The following is a 21,835-nucleotide window of genomic DNA, read 5'->3' on the forward strand; positions in this document are numbered from 1 at the left end:
CCCATCAAAACTGAACACTAATGGGTATTATTATTATTATTGGCAGTCTCAACAGAGAGGCCAAAGACTGCAAAGGTACGGAGGCGGCTTGACCCTCTCATGCTTGGAGGTGGGCCCTCCTAGGTAGGGCTGAGGCACACGAGCAGGGCAGCCACGGGAAACTTTGAACTGCCGCCACCAATGCCATACCTCTTCTGGGGATATATTCCAGTTATGGAAACTCACAAAAAATAAGATTTTGAAGAAAAAAAAAATTAACTGTGGAAAAAGAAACAGAAATGCATGTAAAAAAATAAATGCTAAATTAGAGCTGGAAAACCATGAAAGACGTGTAGGGCCCCACTGGGATCTCTACTAAGGTATGGCCTTGTGGATAAGCCATGCATTTGGTGAAGGAGGGAGGAATGTACCATCTCCGCCACAGCACCCCAATGCGAGGCCGCTGCCATGGTTGCTTCCTGGGTCTATATAAAAGACAGAGACCGCGAGAGGAGTTGTGGATTCTTAAGTTGAAGGTCTGAGGGAGAGAAGGGCTTTTTTTTTTTCCGGTTCCCTTGTTCCTGGAGAAACCCAAGGCCCAAATTCAGTGGGATACGGATTTATGGAGATTTAAGAGACTTTCTAATCGATTTTACCTTTTGAGGTCACAGAAGGTTCTTTAGTTTGGATCTTCAGCTGAAAGGAAACTTTTCCTCCTTCCCTTTTACCTTTTTTTTTGTTTGTTTGTTTGGGAACATGTTTATTTCCCATCTGATTGACTCAGCCCGAGCCAGTTAGCGCCCACACAGCAAAAACCTGAGAGAAGGCGAGGATGCTTATCCAGTATCCAGCGGAAACCGAGGCAGCAGGAGAGAGAAGACAAAGCAGCACCCACGGGGTGCTTACTCACACAGTCTCTACCCAACAGGTACACACCAGGAAGTCAAGGAGGGATCCGAACAGTGCAAGAAAGAGAAAGAGAAGCCAAGGAAATAATCCTGCCAGAGCTACAGCATTATTCAAGTACCGTCTGCAAAAACCTCTGAACTGAAGCGAGAGTCTGGTGGCGCAGGGTCCAGACAGTCCCCTAAATTCCAGCTGGAATAGCTGGTGGGGGTCCTACATTTCAGAAAGAAATAAAGGGGACCCCCAAGTAACAGAGAGAAGGGACCATACTTATTTCTGGCTTGTGGATTTACCCACCTATTCCGTGTCCCATCCCTTTTATTGTGCAAGTGCTTCAGTAAAGATTTTATGTGGGAACACCAGTCAGAGTGTCCCTCTGGTTCTTGTAAATGCACCTGGTGATAAGTCACACTTAACGCCTTGGGCCCTGGAGGGTATCCTCCTCCGCCGACAAAGAATCCACTGAACAGGCTTGAAGAGAGTGGGCTGTGACCGTGTATGTGACTCAGCCCCCACATCTTTTGTGAATCTTAAAGTAGTCCCCGAATCTAGGGTTACCTATAAATGCCATAAAAACAGGCAGCTTGGCATGCAGTACAGAAAGTAAAGGACAGAGCCAGGCATTCACAGCGCCGACAGTCGAAAGCAAATTTTGTCAGTGAACTGACAAGTTATTCCACCACAGTTAGCTGGATAACTTGTCCTAGATATTCAGAGGGTAAACCTTCCAGCTGAATACATTCGCCTAAAGTTATAACTCTAGGTGCAGAATGCTGGCTTCCATATAAAGATATTATCACCAAGGAAAAGGATATTGGAGGCACTGTGTGGATAATATGTTGAAATCCCCCAACTTAGTCTGCAGCAGTGACCAAAATATCACATAGCACAATATGGATTCTTCAGAAAAAAAAAATGAAGACTAAAACTGTGAACATCCCAATGCCTCTGCATTGATTCACAGAGTGACCGCACCTCGAGTGTCACGTGCAGTGCTGGTAATCCCACCTCGAGAAATGATACAGCAGAGCTAGAAAAGCTGCAGAGAAGGGCAATAAAAATGATAAACCAAGCTCAACAAGCTAGGGCTCTTCAGTTTGGAGAAGAGGCGACCAAGAGGAGGGTGGGCTGGACTAGTAGATAAGGTACGGGCGATTTGTTTTTCAAAGTAGTACTAAGGCTAGGAGACACCAGGAAACGAACTGGTGACAGACTTCAAACAAAAACTATTTCTTTCACTCAATGTACAATCAAGCTGTGGGAATTGTTGCTGCAGGATGTGGTCAAAGAATCTAGCATAACTGGATTTAAAAGGGGTTTGGACCAATTACCTTGAGGAAAAAAAAGTCTACCACTATTACAGGCTTGGGAAAGCCACCACCCACGGAGGCACTCTTTGGGATCTGCCAGGTACCTGTGCCCCTCCATTGGCCACTCTCAGACACAGGATGCTGGGCTCACTGGGCTTTGTGTCTGACTCAGCAAGGCAGCTCTTACGTTCTAATGCCTTTTTAGAAAGTAAAGCTGTTTTACAGTCTCTCTCGCTCTCTCTCTCTAGATAAGCCACAATTGCTTTTGTTGCAAGGTCGGTTGCAATTTTCCTGAACTTTTCTCGCAGACAGAACAGGACCCCATACTGGAGAGGGCTTTTCTCCTCCAGAATGCTACTTGTTGAGCAGTGGAGGCACAGCCCTAGGGTTGCGAACACCGCCTCTGCGGTGCATCCAAATCCAGCTGCCCCATCAACACAGAATGCAAATCTGGATTCCCTGATGCCTGAATCATGGGTTTGATGCACAATATTTTAATGTGCTGTCAAACACATGATACTGACGAGCACTAGCTATACCGCAGTGAGGGATAGGAATACTAAGAAAATGTCAAAATTGTACTTGCCACTTAACTGACACTAACAATGTGCAAGTTATCCACATTTTGTTTGCTTGGATCAGCTACGTGGACCATCCGAGAACCAGTATGCCGATCAAATGACACTTGTGTGCCAATTCTGTGCACAGAAATGTAGCTGGCATTGGGGACAGGACATCACCAAACATTGCACTCCTGTCTTGACTATCAATTAATTGTTGGCTTGCATGTAAGTATGGCAGCTTATTCATCTAGGAAATGCTGCCCCCATTCCTCTTCTTTGTACTCCACCCTGACCTCCCAATTTGTATCCCAAAAATCTCTCTTTACCGTTCAAAGGCGAGAGAAGGTGGGGTATTTCAAAACGGGCTTTGTGCCCAGAAAGCTGAAAGGAAAGCAGGAACCCGAGCAGGTCGATTTTAGTCCTGCAACGTAAGCATCAACTTAATGTTTTTTAATCTCCTAGGATTTTCATTGCTTGCAAAACTTATGACACATCCCCATGTTATAAAAAAAAAAAAAAGGAGAATGAGTTGCAAAGCTCTCTTCTTTCCGCTCGGGATTCTTTGCAGGCTGTTGCGCAATACCCTTTGCTGGCCCAATACGAAAACCGCTTCCTCCTGACTCAGGTGGCATAGGTCAAGTATTAATAAGACGGGGTAGCAAACAAAGCTGTGTTTTCCCAGGCTCCCCTCCCCGCTTCCTAACGTTCTCATTTCGGTTTGACCAAGCAAACATTAAAACTTGGGGGGAAAAAAAAAAAAAGGGCACACTACCCTATTTGCAAGTCACTGATTACAAAATTGTAACGTATTCTCAGCCTCTGTTCAGCTCCGTGTACACCCTGCACCTTCACGGCCAGCAATGTATACAGTACATTTGCAGGATGGAAAGCAGGCTGCAAGTCAGAGCTGCGCTGTAAAATGGCTCGCAATGCTGTAAAATGGCTCGCAACGCAGAACTGAGTAGTCACGAAGCTGATTTATCTGAATAGCTGCTTAAGAAGACTACAGGTCACATTCATATTTTTAAATCATAACATAGTGGACTGCTATAATAATTCTAAGTTGTACTGATTAGGTGATATTGAAAAAACAGCTTTGTAATTCCAAAGTATCTGTGAACATCTTGCTTTGAAATGGCTCCGGTCCTGAGCAGGTAAGGCAGCACTACTTTAATACTATGTGCTTTTAAATGACTTTCCCTTCAGTCTGGAAGGGTAAATCCAATACATCCTCCATGAGATACGGAAAGCCATAGATCAGCTCTGTAAAATAGTTGTGAGAAAGTGTTTCGTGCGGCCACTAAAACTGTTTTTAAGCCAAAGGGCACCAATAAAACCTGGCCCAGCCTTTTCATCCCAGAAACCTGCGCTCACAAAGCTTCCTTTACAAAACCAAAGAGACGCTCAGTGTAGCCGCCCACACGAGAAGCACCAAACCTCCCCGACCACTACCGTCGCTTCCTCGGCAAACAAGCGAGTGCCTCCTCGCTGGGACCTACAACAAAAATAATAATAAAAAAAAAAATCGGCAGATACATGAGACAACACAGTGACGCCACAACCAACTTCCTACTTTCACTGTCACCTTAGCCGGAGTCCGCTTCGCGTGCTTCCGTGACCTCAGAGTTCAGGGCTCTGCTGAACCTTAAAGCAGCTGAGGCTTGCACTGACAGAAGTTTTCATTTAAGCAAAAACTGAACTCTTATGGAGTGAATTTTCAAAGAGGTTCCGCCTGTAAAGATAGCGTGCATGGGTGTAAGTAGCACGTATGCGTGGATATGCTATTTTATAAACGATAGTGTGTATTTTTTGTTTCATTCTTACATTTTACTGGGGGGGGCAGACCGGGGGATGTTCCGGGCGGGGTTCAGATGCACGCACAGTAGTTGCTATTTTCTCACTCTAGGGGGAAATCTGCGCAATGCTGAATTTCTACAGAACTGTGTGTCCGTCCCCCCCCCAGCGCAGAATTTACCTCTCTGTGTGCAGAATTTGGTCTGCGAGTTAGCGAGAGACGAAAGCGCCAGAGTTGATCGCACATGAAAGGAGGAGGAGGAGCAGCTGCCGCCATCTTCATCCTGCACCCGTGGGCTCTCCGTGCAAGAAAGGCAGTGCCTCAACAGGCGATAATAATCTTGTGATAGGAAAATTCAGAAACCTTACTTTTTTTTTTTTTTTTTTTTTTAAATCGCATTGAATTAAAATATTGAAAGGAAATTCTGGGTTTCTCAGAGGATCAAATCCCATCTGTTACAAAAATGTACGATCCTACCTAGGCAAAGAGGAAATGTGGATGGATTACTATCAGCGTCTGGGTGTTATCAACCTTCCCGGAATCCTCCAGATTTAGTACCTACCAGGGCCGCCTTAATTGTCTTTTTCAGCTTAGAGAAAAAAAGGACATCCCACAACAAGATTTCTACGCCTATCTTCCAAATTAGACATTTTGTTACGGCTCTGGAACCACACTTTTCAGAGTTTTCATCTTTTCACGTCTAAAAATTATTTTTCTCAATAATAATACACAATGCACACCTTCTATTGTGAGGACTGCCTGCAGTTTCTTTATAACAAATGGCGTTTAAGAGTTGTTTCATCCCTCCAGTTCTCTACTCTCACTGCAGCTTTCGGTGATATACCAATGCTGACGAAGAACAGCGACCTTAGAGAGTCCCAACTAAAATGTCTATGGTTCTTTCGTTTGCCCCCGGATCAAGCATCTCTAGCTAGATTGTCTGCTTCCCCGATATGCAGGACAGAGACTGAGGATTACTTGCATGTTTTTTGGGCATGTCTTAAAATCCAAACTTTCTGGTGGCAGATAGCTCGAAACTGCGCAGCTATGCTGAAGATCCAGCTTCCCAGAGACCCACTTTTCTGGTTGCTTGGTATAACATCCCCACATCCCCCCCAAAATGTCCTCAGCTGAAGGCCTTTTCCTGAAAAGGGCAAGTTTAATGTGTACAAAGGTAATTCTGGCTAACTGGATGGGCCCAGATAGCCCACAAGCCATACAGTGGTTTAGACACATGGTGAAGCTTTTGACTTTTGAATATTTATCAGCTAAAGGGGGACACACGAAAGAACTTCATTAAAACCCAGGCGGTCTGGAGGAGTTTGACGGATTATATTTCACCTTGCGTTCCAGGTTCCCTTGCCTAATCCTCAATTTTTGGGTAAGACCTTAGACTTAGGATCTCGCACACCCTGGTGTGCCACAAATCACTTCCTGACACTTTTTAGTAAGTTTTATATTTTGCAAAACAAGAGGGGGGGAGGGGGCTATATGATACTATGAGTTACTACAAGTTTAATATCAGCTAACAAGTTATTTTGCGAGCCACTTTCTGGCTCCATATGTTGTTTCACCTCAAGATGCTAAATGATGACAAGAATGGATTAAGTATTTCAGTTTTTAAGGACTGGCTAATGTTTTTGGTACTGGAACTGTTAAAATTTCAATTGTATACACACTTGTTTTCGGTTAACTACTGGAAGTCCAGAGAGAGTACCTCCGTTGTTGTTATGCTGAAAAATTCCAATAAAGGTTATTACACACACACAAAAAAAAAAAAGGACAGAGATATTGTCTTCCGGAAATATTGTTTGAATAAGGATTTTTCCTTTTGTGACAATAAAACAAAAAGGTATTTCCTGATGTTTCACAAGAAACACAAAAAGAAGGAAGCATTTTTTTTTCCTTAAAAGAGAAGGTGCTGTTAATCGTGCCACCTTTTTTCTTACATTTCCATGTAAATGCTTAGTTTCTTTACAGAGTAATAAGTTTGTGTTTTATGACCCATTACATCTAGAAGCACTGATCTCTGATAAGGGTTGAAAGATTATGGGGGTTCTATGTGTTGGTGGGTATAGCTGAAGGTTAAATAATGTGCCCTATGCTCTCCTCCAGTTCTGTTCCTTAAAGGGAGTAATATTATCTTCTCTTTTATTTTCCTAAATCAGACTCCCCTGCACTCTTAATGTGGATTTGATTATGGTCTTTGTATTTGATGTGGAGATATTTATCACCAGTGGGTGATGAATAACCTATATATTTATTTTCTTAAATATTCCTGTATTGCTTTGAAGAAATTCAATAAAGTTTAGATTATTTAAAAAAAAAAAAAAAGTGCAGTGCTTGCTGCTCTCACAAGACTCTGCATGGGCTTTCAGGCACCTGGCGCGCGCACATGTACACCCGATTTTATAACATGCGCGCGCCGAGCAGCGCTGCCTTCCCCCTAACCTGACCTTCCCACCCCTTCCCCTAACCTTCCCCCCCTCCTCTCCCCGACCTTTATTTTACCTTTTGCGCCTGTCGGGGCGCAATCCCCGGCACAGCAGCAAATATGGCCACTTTGCCGGGAGCCTGACCCCGCCCCTTTAGCAAAGCCCCGGGACTTACACGCGTCCCGGGGCTTTAGGCCCGGCGCGCGCGTAACCTTTTGAAAATCTGGTCCTGTGTGCACAATTTTAAGAGAATTTATACGTACACTTTTGCACCTGCTAATTGACATGTGCAAGTGAAAACTGGACTTGTCTGGGATCTGCAGTTTTTGGGTGGGAGGTCTGAGAAAACTGATGGGAATTCAGGATGAAGTGCTAGAAGGTCTAGATGAACTGGAGAAGGACTGGGTGAACTGCTGGAGCTTTGGCAAACTGGTGATTCCGAGAACTCATGCAAGTATTTTCTAAACACTATACTTGCATGCTTATAAAATACCCGCCTCTGCGTTTAATTCTTGGGGTTTGTTTGTGCAGTATCACAATTATTTCACACAGGGTAGAAAAAAATAGGTTGTTTCCTGTACTGGAAAGCTATACACGTACCGAAACATACTTGCATACTTTCAGAGCAGAAATATCCAGTATTTTGTATATTGTGCAGCTCCTGCAGTTTAAACTTTGTAGTCCTCCCTCAAATCTAAACTACATTCTTACTTCATCTTATAACTGCAGGGTACGAATTTTGAGAAAATACAGCCTCTCTAATACAGCTAGCTGGACCTTTTTTGTAGAACAAGAGTACAATTTCACATTTGTACAGACAACTGGACATTTGGGCAAACTGGATGGACCATTTGGTCCTTTTCTGCTGTCATTACTATGTTACTATGTATGGAATTTCGATAGACAAAATTCAAATCGACACTGCAAAGAAAGAAATTTGCTGAAATCAGCCAAAATGTACTGTTTCACATCAATGAATTAACATACTATTTTATGTGAGACCATATGCATAAAATGCATGGGACTGCTTAAAAATCCTTCTCGGGAAGCAACTTTATTTACTCTGTCAGATAATTCAAGGACTAGGGGACTCTCCATGAAGTTAGCAAGTAGCACATTTAAAATAAATCAGAGAAAATTATTTTTCATTCAATGCATAATTAAGCCCTGGAATTCATTGCCAGAAGATGTGGTTAAAGCAGTCAGTGTGGCTGGGTTTAAATAAAGGTTTTGATAAGTTCCAGGGGGAGAAGACCATAAACTGCCATTAATTAAGTTGACTTAGGGAACAGCCACTGCTTATTACCGGCATCAGTAGCATGGGATCTACTTAGTGTTTGGGTACTTATAACCTTGATTGGCCACTGCTGAAAACAGGATGCTGGGCTTGATGGACCCATTAAGGCAACTCCTGATGATCTTAACTCGCATGGTAACCCCGCACTGCCTGCCCGTTCTAACACCAGTGGAACCTGCAGCGCTAATGCTCTAGGAACCAAGCTAATGAGCTGCAGAACAAGGCGCCACTACCATGGCCAGGTTAAAGAGAGCACAGCCCAGGAAACGATGCCGCATTAAGCAGCTTATTCTCCATGCCCATTTGAACCTCCCCTGCGCCCAGGCTAGCCTCAGATAGGAGCCTCCACGGCGTCCCCACCATCCTTCTCATTTTACCCCCCAGAGACAAATCAGGCCTCAGAACAAGCCTAGATCCCTACCTTTCGCTGCCCCTCAAATGCAGCCAAAGCCCTCCAGATCCAGATGACCCCACCTCAATCCCTTCCCCCGGGCAAAGACCCATAGGTTTGGCTAGCACCCCACTCCCTTCCCTGCAAAATCTTATCCGACAACTGGAAGCCAATTTCCCCTCCTGTCAGCCTCAGCATCACAATAAAAATGGTGCTGCTGACACTTTGGCCCGCATGAGGCACTCAAGTCAGTGAGAGAGTCAGAAACACCATTTTGATGCCATGGTTGGCAGGAGAGAAACCAGCTTGCTCCAGCCAGTGAAGATTGTGAAGACTTTAGGCAGGTGAGTTTGGTCTCTTGGGGCGGGGGAGGAGGTGGGGACTCTGGGGGCCTGGCTGGGCCTCGAGACCCTTACCTACTCAGAGGGGGATAGAGTGGGCAGGGTCGTCGATTTCGGATCCAGGGGCCTGAGATAACAGTCTGCTAAGGACGCTCAGAATAACTGTTTACCTTCTGAGGGGCACTTAACTTTTGCAACACCAACAGGATATATTAAGCCTCTTGGGTAGTAACACATCCAGCAGTAATACATAATGAGGTAATTTCAGTGTATATTCTTTTAAATCTGATCAACTGCATGCATGCTAGTGTTACCACTGGCTTAATGTGCATGTAAATGGTGCATGGCGCCTTGTACCTGGATGTTAGCCAACACCCTTAATGCACATTTAATACGGCTGTTAACCCTAGCACCTATTAGTACAAAGGCCCCTTAATCTGTTCACTCTGCTGCACAAAGTGCAGAAACACAACAACGGTACAGGATCAAAAACAGCACAAGTCAATTCCTTTATATTTATTTAACAAATAGTAATCAACACTCTACAAAAAGAATATACATAAACGTGCATATACACACACATACATGCACGCATATAAACAGGTAAAGTGAAGAAGGTGGATAATAGGAACTTCACCTGGATATTATGTTTTTTATTCAATGGTCTTTTTAGTCGATGTTTACCCTGTCCAACACCTCACTTTACTCATAATATATATACAGTACTATGCTACTATATCAACTTACACACATGGATTGGACATGCAAACACCAAAACATAACCAACCCTATTTTGGGAACATACACAATCTAGATTGAATCTATATATTTGGTTTGAGAATCTTTTCAAAATTCCTCTCTTTTCCTACCTTTCCCAAAGACCTCCAAAAAAACAACTTTCACAGAAATAACTGATTTCAAGTCAAACTTTTTAATGCAAAAAGCCACATTCACCGAAATGACGCTCACAATTGCTAGTTAAATGTATTTAATTTTGCAAACAAATATAAACATCGCACAAAAGAAACACACCTTTGCGGTTTGTGGACAGCTGTAATTAAAACACACTATGCAATGTTTCTGCCATTCACATCAAAGAATGTCACACAGCCGCCGATCACTGGAAAAGGAGGCAAAATCTTCTGCCTTTAAAATTACTTTGTGGAAATAAACCAGAGACTGCAAAAATAATTCAATCATTCTTCATCATCTATGAACGTCTAACTTCATGCACAAAGGTTAACCCCCCACGTTATTTTTTGAAGAAATGTAATTTTTTTTTGCCATTTTCCCAAAAACATTTAGTCTTGTGGTATATCCAAACTACAATTTGAAAACAGAACAGACTGTGATATCATCCAGGCATCAATCAGTAAGATGCCTTATAATTTCTTACAGACCACAGGACTGGGACAAAAGAAGCAATTCTAAGACACGGTATTACACTGCAAACCACAGGCAAGGGCACCAAATCAGAATCATTTTCACGCTAATGAAATTAGCAGCTTGCAGTTGAAAGGGTGGACGGAGTTTTCTTAAAAATGGTGAGGGGAAATGTTGAGCCAGTTTTAATTTCCAAGTTAAGTAGAAAAACAGACATTTCAAAAAGATGTATTCCAAAAGAAACACAACCTGTGCTTCTACAGATTAGAAGAGAAAAATCCAAAATTACAATAATGTTAAATTTTCTTCAGTTTTGAGAAATTTGAATACAAGAACTGCAGAATTTAAACTTTGTAGTCCTCCTTTAAACGTAAAGTACATTCTTAGCTCAACCTATAATAGAAGAGTAGGACTTTTGAGAAAATACAGCTGGACTATTTCCCTAGCACAATTTCACATTTGGACAACATTTTCAAAAGACAAGATTCAAATCAACACCGCAAAGAAAGACATTTGCTGAAACCAGCCAAAATATAATGTTCCACGTCAATGAGCCAAACACATTTTTTTTATGTGAGCCCATACACAAAGCCAGTCTGCTTCCTCCGCAGAGGGGGAACATGCACGCCACAGGTGAGCGCATCCCACACCTGGGCAAAACCAGGAAACGGGGAAGCTTTCTGAACGAGCAAGTCCCCATGTTAAGGTCCAACTGTACGACATATTCCAATTATTTTGGCTTTGACTCTCAAAGAGGGACATTTACCAAAAAGAAAACTCGCACATCTGGGAACGACAGTCAGTTCAGGGAACAGGAAAGAAAAAGGCCTCCCCCATCCCTTTCATTCTGCTTCCCAACATTGTATAGTATTAACAGCCAGGAAGCTTGCCACACTAAATGGCTACTTACCAAATACCAAGGGCCACAACCTGTGAATTCAGGATTATTCACAATTCATCTTTTCCAGAAACAAGATCTCAGACATGAAAATACTTAGCTGGCCACTCTCACTTCCTTTTCATCTTTCTCAATGTATTCAGTTAAGGAAGAGATGCTGTTTCTGGTTTTAGAAGGCAACGGCTTTAAAAAGCTTTGAAAATATTTTAATGCTACTATAGCCATTAAGGATTCCAGTGAATTTGCAAAGCAGGACCATTGATAGTGCAATGGACTCTCGTGCTTATGGTTTTGTTTTTACCTTAATGCAAAATATTGGTGTTTACTGGAACTGAAATATTGATTTTACCTTAAATGTGAGAGTTTTTAACATAATTACAGTTATTATTTATTGTGGGTCTCTGTGCTTGGTTTCAATGTAAATACAGGATACAAACAAACTTTGCTCTTATAACCGTGACCAGCACTCTTATGAATTAAGGTATTAAAACCGAAAGAACGTTAAACAAAGTGTCACTCACTCAAACAAGCTGTAGGCGCAATGAATCCACTGATTGCTTTTCTGCAATATTAGCAGCGGGCTTTATAGCTTTATCTGCAGAGTTTCACAAATAGCACTCAATCAAGAGACAATCCATTTTCTAGAAAACTATTGTGCGTTTACTACACACACACACACACACACACACACACAAGCTAGTGTAATGCTGGGATATGACAACTTCTGCTATATCCCCATGTTCTGCACATTTCACTAGTAAGTATTATGTGAAAGCCACCAACCTCTGACAAGACATGAAAAATGACAGGAAAAACTGGGCATTCGCTTGTACTTTTCTTGCAATCCTTCATGCAACCAAGAAACTCTCTTTTTAAAGTTTTAAAGAACCTCACAAACCTGAAACAAAACCAAAGAACTCATGCAACCAATTGGTTTACTCAGTGATAAGCACTTTGCTGATGGAAAGCACTTAACATGATAAAGACTTCAGTAATATTCATCACTTCAAGGAAACTTGTTCTGTAACGGGAGTTACAGAATGCACCACCTACCCGTCCCTAAACAGTGACTAAAAATTACAAAAGCTAGAGAGTCATAATGTAAACACATGGATAGGGTCCACAAGCAAATGGAGCTCCAAACTCTGACCTTTTTGCCTCAATTCAGGCTACAGTGCATAAAGTAGAGATTCAACATCCAACTACATCTCCACCATTTATTTCTAGGGTTTCTCAATAAATGTGCCAGGATGCTCCAAACAGAATAAATACAAATGGATCACATTCACCTACACCTGCATCCTGGCTGCAACAAGAGAGCTTTTCTCACACTTGAACATGAAATAAAGCAACCAAACCAATCCTGGAACAAATTTGTAACTGCGAGCGGTCCAGATCTACCTGCTAGGCCCTCACTTTCTGCTAGAAAACAGATCTCGCACAATATTAAGAATTCTAAGTACTGAAAAGTGCAAACCAAATCTCAACAACTTTTTAAATCATCGTCCACGCAGTCAATGGAGATTTCTTTATAAAAAAAATTTTAAAAAAAGCAGTAACATATTTCCAAATAACGCTGAAACAGGTGCACTCTGACTCTTCAGTGTCAGAGGATTTCCTGCAGCAAAAAAATGTGTTCCAAGAAGCACCTTCAATACAAGACCTTTCTTTCCGCTTTTTTAAGAAAAGGGGTTCCAAACTGGCAGCGTACAATCTCTGTGGTTTAAAAAAAAAACCCAACAACAAATAAAACAAAAAACAAAAAACACAGCTGTGACATTAAACCCAGATCCTACCTGCGTATAGTCAAAATCAGAAAGAGGTCCTATACTCTTGATGTAGTCCAGTCGGAACTGGTTGTCTGGATTGGCCAATGGAACCGGGGGTATTAAAGTGCCCATCGCTGAAGCTATAGTCTAAAATTGAACAGAAAAAAAAAACCAAACAATCCCAAAGTCAAATCAAATGCAGTCAGTAATCCAAGTAATAACAAAATGCAAAATCAATACCAGATATCTGATTAAAATGGGATGTCTGTTTCTATACACAGAAAATCCTAGAAAGCACACAATGCATAAGACTTGGCATTTTTAAATCATACTGGCACATCAAAGAGGAAAAATGCATTTCTTACCACAATCGCATCTTTAACATTTTTCCGAATGTCCAGAATTTTCTGTTTCTTTTCTCTGCATTGAGACAGAAAGAATTAACAATGTGATTTCTTACCCCTGGAGAGGTTAATACCCCACATTTCTAACGTATGGACCATGCTAAGAACAGGATGCTGCATTTTTCTGCCCTACCATCACTTCCTTTTTTTTTCCCCCTCCTTCTATGCAGGAAACAAGCCAGATCAGGGTGCCAGGTTTTGCCCCAGTAATCTGCTCCTGCACGCGGCTGTCCCAGACAGCCTGCGGCAAATACCCAGATTGGCTGCGCTCTGTATCCCAAGCACAAGACACAATGATCCTGACCAGATGCTGGCCAGCTACAGGCACCCTGGCCCATGCCTCCGGCAGCCCCTTTACTGCTGATCCGTTATCACTCCTGCCTAACTCTTTATGGCATCTTGGTAAGGCTGCAGCCCCCTGGATCTCTGAGCTCAGCCCTCTTATCCAAACGGGCAGCAGGGGTACCAAGGGCACCCAGACTGCACGTATAGTGTGCGGGCAGATTTATTAAGGCACATGGAGAGAGACCGAGCGAGAGATCTTCAGCACCAGTCACTTGCTACGTAAAAAGTCGAGTCGCCATGTTGTTGCTATACAGGGGCCTGCCAAGCGCTGCAGCAGCAACAGTAGAAAATAACAGTAGAGGGGCCGGAACAAAAATAAACACGAGAGAATAATGTGCAACCTTACCATTTCCTTTCTAACACTTTTATCTTTTTTTTTGGTTTAGTCAGTGACAAACCTCGAACGCTGAAGTCAATGAGAAATAAATGCAAGGTGGCATGGGGGGGTTGCAAGAAGACCAACCCCCAAATATGCACAATTAAAATGTATATTATATATAGATACACATATACACACACACACACACGTCTATCAGGGTAGAAAGCACACAATAGCAAGGCAGCAGCAAATTCTTACTCTGAATTAAATCCGTTGACGTGCAGGATCCTCATCTGTTTGACAATGGTGCTTTTTCCCGACTCGCCAGCCCCTGTGAAATAATACAAAAAAATAAAATAAAAAATACAGCACATGGAGAGAGGGGCTCGGGTTTATTGCAGCAGCGGCGAATCCTTCCCGCCCGCCTCCTCCACAGCAGCAGCGCCCCGCCGCCTCGGCCGGACCCCCACCCCCGGCTGCAGAGCCCGGCCCTCTCCGGTTGCACGGAGCGAGGAGAGAAGCCGCCGGCACGCGCGCGCGCGCCGCCGCCGGGGATCCCGCGGCCCGGGGCTCACCGAGGAGCAGCAGGCGGTGCGTGGCTTTGTACGCCAGCCGCTCCTTCTGCAGCTGCTTCTCGATCTTTTTGTTGGCCTCTCGTTGCGCTTTTTCATCGATGCGCTGATCCTCCGTCTTGCTGTTGCCTAAACAACCCATTTTCCTTCCAGTGATTTCAGTTCAAGCAAAAAAAATAAATAAAAATGTAAAAAAAAAAAAAAATCTATATTCGGATTTCCCCCCACCCCCCCTCTCCCGTTATCCCTCTCTCTAATAAAAAAATATTTAAAAAAATATATCCAGATAAATTATATACAATATATGTGTGTATTTATAGTCCCGCAACGGTCAGACCGCCGCTAAAAATAGTCGCTCCGTCGCCTTCCTCCTCTTGATCAATCCGTTCGGCTTTTTCTGGTTCCAGATGACAGCAACGACCGCGGCAAGGTAATGTTTCAGAAGGGGGGAAAATCTGTACAAATGTCTATAAATAACACACAATGGAGAGAGAGAGAGAAGGGCTCCTCCTGGAAACCAGCCTAATGCTGCTCTCCTCTCTCCCTCCCCACATACACAATCCCTATATTCCTCTGTAAATTTCTGTCTATTTTTGTCTTCTCAACTCAGCACTGCCTCTTTCTGCAAGACCAGGAAATAACCAAAACTTAAAAAAAAAAAAAACAGATGGTACTGTAATCTTCCCTTTTTTTTCTCTCTCTCTCTCTCTCTTTCACCCTGCCTCTTTGACGTGCACACCTCTCCCTTCCTCTCTCCGTCCCCTCAAACTGAAAAATGTCACACAAGACTGCTCCGGTTACACAAGTGCGAGGACTCCTTCCCTCCCTTGAAGTCTGCCAGCAATGCCAAGGCTCGGGGGGGCTGATCTCCGTCTCCCTCCCACCACGGCGGGCGCGGAGCTCACGGCTGCTTCTCGCTCCGGCTCTCCGAGCTGCCTTCCTCTTTCAACTCAACGCGCCCCCACTTCTCTCTCTCTCTCTCTCTCTCTCTCTGAGCTCTGCACCGCCTCTCTGCACGAACAGCGGAAAAAGACTTCTCCCGCCGCACCGCAAAGCGCCCTCCCCCTGCTCGGACTTGCATTTTCTCGTGATTGCTCTTTATTTTAAGGGCACAGAAAGCTGGCCCGGGGCTGCGGTGAAACCCTGGCGCTCCCCCTCCCCCACCCCCCCGTATCACCTCCAGCAAGGCGCATGGCTTTTCTCTGCTCAAAATGCAGGGGCAGGGGGAGGGGGGCCGGGAAGGAGCCAAGCGGCTCAGATGAGCACGTGAAAGCACAGAGCAGGCGAGTCGTTTCATAAATATTACAGAAAAACCACACCGACCTAAAGGTTGAATCAGTACACGCTTGCAACCTGGGAGCAAGCAGAGGCTCGGTGCTCAAGGCTCTAATCTTGGTGAGCCGTTTGTGCTACTCCCATCCTCTCTCTACCTACAATTATCATCCTCCTCTTCAATCGCTCGAGCGATATTTGACTTCCATGCTAGGTGTAGTCTGTAAAACCATACCGTTAATAACACGGCAGTCTTCCGTCTCGCTTATAACCCCCCCCCCCCCCTCTCCCAAACGGCAGCGTTGTGGCCGTAAGACAAAACTAGAGCAATTGGATTTTGGAAGGTGACTGGACTGTGCTTAGTACAAACGGTTTGAAAGAGGAATTGAAGCCTTGCTTGGTGTGCCACTCCTCCCATACTTCAAAAACCTGTGCCAATTTAACCTTTTGTCCCTATTCTTAAATAGCTGCCTGCCTACCAGCCTAGAGGAGCAGCCTACAGGTTAGAGCAGCTAGTTAAGGACCACCAAAGCTAGCGTTCAAATCCCATTACTGTCGCTTCTGACCTTGGACAAGAAAGTAATTCAGCAGCTACCCCCGCCACCATTGCTACATGAAAAAAAAATTGTGCTTAATGCATGTGAAGGGGGTCCCCACCACCTCCGGCTGCTTCCATGAATGCTGTGGGGGAGTAATAAAACTTATCAACATAGGGGGAAAAAAACTTCTCACGGGAGCAAAAACTGTAGATCCATTTTTAATTTCCCCTTTAACTCTGTTAACACACATAGGACCCAAACAGCAGGAGAGCCTGAAGAAGGTGGGGTAGAAAGGATTAAAAAAAAAAATTACAGCACAAGTACATTATTGGGAGCACACAAAAGCAAGATATATACTAATGGCTCCAGCCCAATGCGCTCCTGCTTTGTTACTCACTAAAAAAAATTTTTATAAATCATTTTGCAGCTAACAAAAAATCAAACAAAAATTAATACCCTCTTAGTTCTCATTTGCATTTAACTCTTTATGAGTCTGAAGCAAATAGGCGTGTGTTGGGAGGAGAGAAGGGGCCACGGTGGTGATGCTTAGCTGAGGGATATAAATAGTGTAACTCTGTAGGCGAGGGAGGGGAGTTTCATTATGGCCTTGCCTCCTTTTTTTTTTTTTTTTTTAGCTGCACTTTTTATTCCAAAATCTGTGCAACATAAAAAAAAAATCACATGCTTCTTAAACAAAAAGACTATAAAACAAAGAAAAAAAAAGCAGCAAGCGAGAGACAGAGTGATACCATGAGCCTTATAACTGGTACTGATACTTATAAAGAAGAAAATAAGAGGATCCAGTGCCTGAAATGAAATCAAAAGGTTGCTAGAAATGTTCTAACTAGCAAATCCACAGGTTTTCCCCCTAATTCTATTACTATTTATAATTTCTAAAGCACTACTAGTCATAGGCAGCACTGTAACAAAATACACATAAGGAACAGTTCCTTCTGCATGGAATTTACAGTCTAGTCCAGACAAACATACATGACAAGCCTGTGAAAGGTCTATTGATTGTAGTGCAAGGGTTCTCAACCCTGTCCTCAGGACACACCCAACCTCTCAGGCTTTCAGGCTATCCCTGCTGATATACATGAAATAGTTTTGCACACAACGGAGGCAGTGCCTGCAAATCTATGCCATGCCTGTTCATCGTGGATAGCCTGAAAATCTGACTAGCTAGGTGTACCCCAAGGACAGGCTTGAGAACTACTGTTGTACAGAATTATTTAAGATTTCAAAGCAGCTTCCAAAAAAGTGAGTTTTTAAACTGGATTTTAATATGGCCAGAGAGGGAGCCTGATGCAAGGACTCAGGAAGTTTGTTTCAGGCAGACAGCACCTGGGGGAACGATGGAGTCTGGATTTAGTGGCAGAGGAGAAGGGGACAGGTAAGAGGGACTTGCCGAGTGAATGCAGCTCAAGAGGAAGGGTGGAGGGAGAAAAAGAGAGAAGATGGTTAATGAGAACCCGCAGAGGGAACGTGGTTAACAACAAGTGAGAGAAGCTTGATCTACATGGAGAAGCGGACAGAAAGCCAATGCAGTGACCTGAGAAGAGGTGTCGCACACGGTCATCGGGACGTTGTAGATAAGGCCCGTCGCTGAATTTTTGAAGACTGCATTGGAGAAAGACACCTGATGTGTAATCTGAATATGGTGGTATCCATACAGGTATAGCTTCATGCATATAGAACACAGGACTTGATTTACTAAAGGGTTTTTTCTTTCCCCCCCCCCCCCTGTTCTGTGTCAATGACAGAAAAGCTTAGCAAATAGGGCTCACCAAATTAACTCTGGCCAGGACATTCTATCCTGCCCATTCAGACCCCAAGATTAAGAGGGGGCAGGGGAGAGGGGCGTGAACTGCACAACTTTAAGCTTGGATAACCTTGCCAAGAAGAGCTATTCTCTTCCCAGAGAAATATTTGCCAAATAGCCCCTCCCGTGCACGGCCGTAGACCGTGCTGCACCGCAGTGTGGCGAGCCTCAGCCACATAAACCCCCCCCCCCCCCCAAGGGGGCTCGTTTAGAACGGCTTAACACCGGCCTCAAAACACTGTCAGCATAATTTGCGAAGCCAAGGGAGTCGGCGCTGCTTTACCACTGGAATTCCAGGTGCCTTTGGCTTGCATATGGTATGACTATGAGCTGCAAGGGGAGGGCAAATTTCCCCCCACAATTTAAATAATGTGACTTAGAAAAGACAATTGGAGGGGGGGAGAGGTTTGCCTCAAATTCCCCACTGCTGTGTGACATTTACAAAACAGTTCCTCAACTCTGAGGAAAAAATGTTCAATCTGTTCTTGGGGGGGGGGACGACGGGACGACGTGTTTCCTCACCCCTCTCTAACCAGCACAGCTAACGCTGTTTATGGCATGGGCAGCAGCCCTGAATGCTTTTTAAATAGCGCACTGAAGGCCTAAAGCTTGTTTTCCCCATTCTGGGGCTGTGGGTAAAATAAATACATAAATAAAAGCTTAGTGAATCGGATCCTTATTGCACTGGGATTCACTCCCTTACACCACTGCATGATAAATACTTTCTGAAAATAATAAATATGTGCTTCAATGCAGCATACTTGGTATTTGGCACTGGATGCTTTTGCATCGCTCTTATAAAATGAGGGTTAGACAGAGACTGAATTGCTTCACCTAGGGCACACACACAATCTGTGATTCACGGCCAACTGCATGGCGCACACCTTAAAGGCCAAAGCTGATTTTTCCATATTACTGTGCTGCAGGGCTTCCCCAGACCCGTCCTGGTGACCCCCACAGGCAGTCGTGCTCTTAGGATATCCACAGTGAATGTGTGAGTGGAACCGGCCGTGCATCAGAGACCCAATGTACACAAATTCCTCTCGTGCATATTCAGTGAGGATATCCTGAGAACACGACTGGCTGTGGGGTCACCAGGACAAGCTGGGGAAGCTGGGCTGTAGGTGGTAGCCTATTTTCCTGAAGTTTCCAATTACTTTTTTTTTTAATATCTTTATTACAGTAATGCACAAGGACAGGATACAAAATATTCATCACATGAAAAATAACAGTTCTACCGTGCATTACTATTATTTTGTAAATTAACAGACAGAAATTGCTTTTAACAGCAAACAATACAAGAGACAATCATACACACACCTTTCATACTTCTTCAGCAATGTACAGCTTGACCGAGCATTTCTATCATTTATAAAGTCATAAGTTCCATGAATTATTCCCAGGCTAATACATATTGTGCATTCAACACCTTATATATACCAATTTTGCATTTAAATCTTCAATGGATTTCTATTCTCTCATTTGGTTGATCCATACTAGAATAGGGGGTGATTGGGCATTTACCCAGTATTGCAATATCACCCGTTTAGCCAGCAACAGTGCAATTTGAGAACATTTTTCCTTCCCCTGAGGTAGGTATATAGCCCAAGTGACATCATCTAGCAATAATGCTGGAATGGTGGCCGATTATCAGTGATCATGGTAATCTTTTCCAGTACTGCTGACCCAAAAGAATATAATCTAGGACATAACAGGAAACTATGAATCAAACTGGCTCGGGAGATTGCACATTTCATGTATTGAGCAGAGGAAAAACTCATCTGATAAAGTTTTGCCGCAGTGAAATAGCTTCTATGAAAAATACGGAATTGTAGTTCCTGCAGTTTAGGATTGGCCATCACCTTATTCAGATCTTTAAGAATTTTACTTAACTGTTCACTGGTTAGCTTATTCAACAGACCACTGATTAGCTAATTTGGTCACTGAACTCCTAGGTGATTTCTCCAGTCTTAATTTGTACCAGTTAGAAATTATTACGACTTTTGCCAACCCCCAAACACAGCGAGTGTACTGATGTAGCTTCAAAAAGATTTGGTTTCTGATGTAACAAAGAAATATGTCGAGCTTATAAATAAGCATAAAAATTTGAAGTGGGCAATTTATATCTTCCAGGAAGTTGTTCAAAAGAGAAAATATAATTATCGGCTTTAGAGAAAAAGTCTGAAATATTTGTAAGCAGATTATTGCTCCAGGTTAAAAATACTCCAGCCTGCATTCCCAGTTCAAATCCAGGTTTCCTAACAAATGGTAAATAGCCAGAGATTTTATAATTGGATCCCCACCATGAATTTAAAAACTTCCAAGCAATACGAAGACATTGAAACAAAGTCTATGCTCGCACTTTCATGGGAATATCTGAGTTTGGTGAATACAAAGTGGCCCACGGAGACCGAGGAGACAAAACTGAGTCAATCAGACCTGGCATACAGAACTGGTCCTGGTTAATTTCCCATTCTCTGGCAAAACAAAATTTACAAGCAAAGTTATAAAAACGAAAATCTGGCAAGTTTAGACCCCCTGTTTTGCAATCTTGCTGTAATGTAGAATAACTGATGCGTCTAGCTTTGTTCTGCCATAAAAAAAAGCCTAGAACTAAGGATTGTAATCGCTTTACAATAGTCATTCAAAGCCAGCATGGTAATATATGACGTTTGTACAACGACTTTGGGAAAAGAACCATTTTGAAAAGTGTTGCTCTTCCAAATATTAAGGGAAGTTCTATCCAGGACCGCAGCGTTGCCTGAATGGAATCAAGCACCGGTGTTATCTTCAACCTATACACCTCCCAATAATCAGAGGAACATTTTAAACCCAAATATATAAACCTAGAATTACCCTTCCGTAAGGGAAGTTCCCCTGGCCAAGAGTTTGGGCTAGAGGGAGAGAGAGGCAGCGCTTCTGATTTAGAATAATTAATGGATAAACTTGCGAAAATACCAAACTCATGAATCACCTTCACAATAGTTGGCAAAGAAACAATCAGATTCGAGACAAAAAGTAAAACATCATCAGCGAACATATATATATATTTTTATTCTACATCTTCAAAAAAATATACCGTGAAATTCCCTGTAGGCATGCAGTTTAACAGCCAGTGGTTCAACTGAAAGAACATATAGAAGGGGTGATAAGGGATAATCTTGTCCCACCTTGCAAACGAAAAGGGGATGAAATCAGACTATTCACAGTCACACAGGAACTAGGGTTAGCATAAAGTTATTTAAACCAGCCTAGAAAATCTTCCTCAAACCTGTACCATTCTAGAACCCAAAAAAGATATTGTCATCGGACTTTATCAAATACCTTTTCAGCATCTAGGATAACAATCATATTATCTATGTCCCCCAGATGCCGAAAGCCACAAAGCATGTAATAATTTTTGAATGTTGCAAGCACCTTGTCTACCCCTCACAAAACCAACCTGATCTGAAACTACTAAATCAGGAACAACCAAACTAAGGCCTGGATTTTCTA

General features: G+C 43.1%; 1 protein-coding gene across 2 annotated transcripts in view; it reads right to left on the reverse strand.

Annotated features, from left to right (window-relative positions):
• GNAL (G protein subunit alpha L) overlaps nt 1-21,835 on the reverse strand; it is a 554,112-nt gene that overhangs the window by 310,618 nt on the left and 221,659 nt on the right. Inside the window, exons 1-4 of one of the 2 annotated variants that reach the window (XM_029590980.1) lie at nt 14,711-14,893; nt 14,394-14,466; nt 13,433-13,487; nt 13,095-13,214 (exon numbers count right to left, since the gene is read on the reverse strand). In XM_029590980.1, the coding sequence (XP_029446840.1) occupies nt 13,095-13,214; nt 13,433-13,487; nt 14,394-14,466; nt 14,711-14,849 (387 nt within the window). In that variant the 5' untranslated portion in view covers nt 14,850-14,893. Of the gene's footprint in view, nt 1-13,094; nt 13,215-13,432; nt 13,488-14,393; nt 14,467-14,710; nt 14,894-21,835 lie in introns of those variants that run through there. The other variant, XM_029590979.1, reaches the window with a different exon arrangement.

Source organism: Rhinatrema bivittatum, chromosome 2 (assembly GCF_901001135.1).
Source record: "Rhinatrema bivittatum chromosome 2, aRhiBiv1.1, whole genome shotgun sequence".
In the NCBI taxonomy this organism is placed as follows: Eukaryota; Metazoa; Chordata; class Amphibia; order Gymnophiona; family Rhinatrematidae; genus Rhinatrema; species Rhinatrema bivittatum.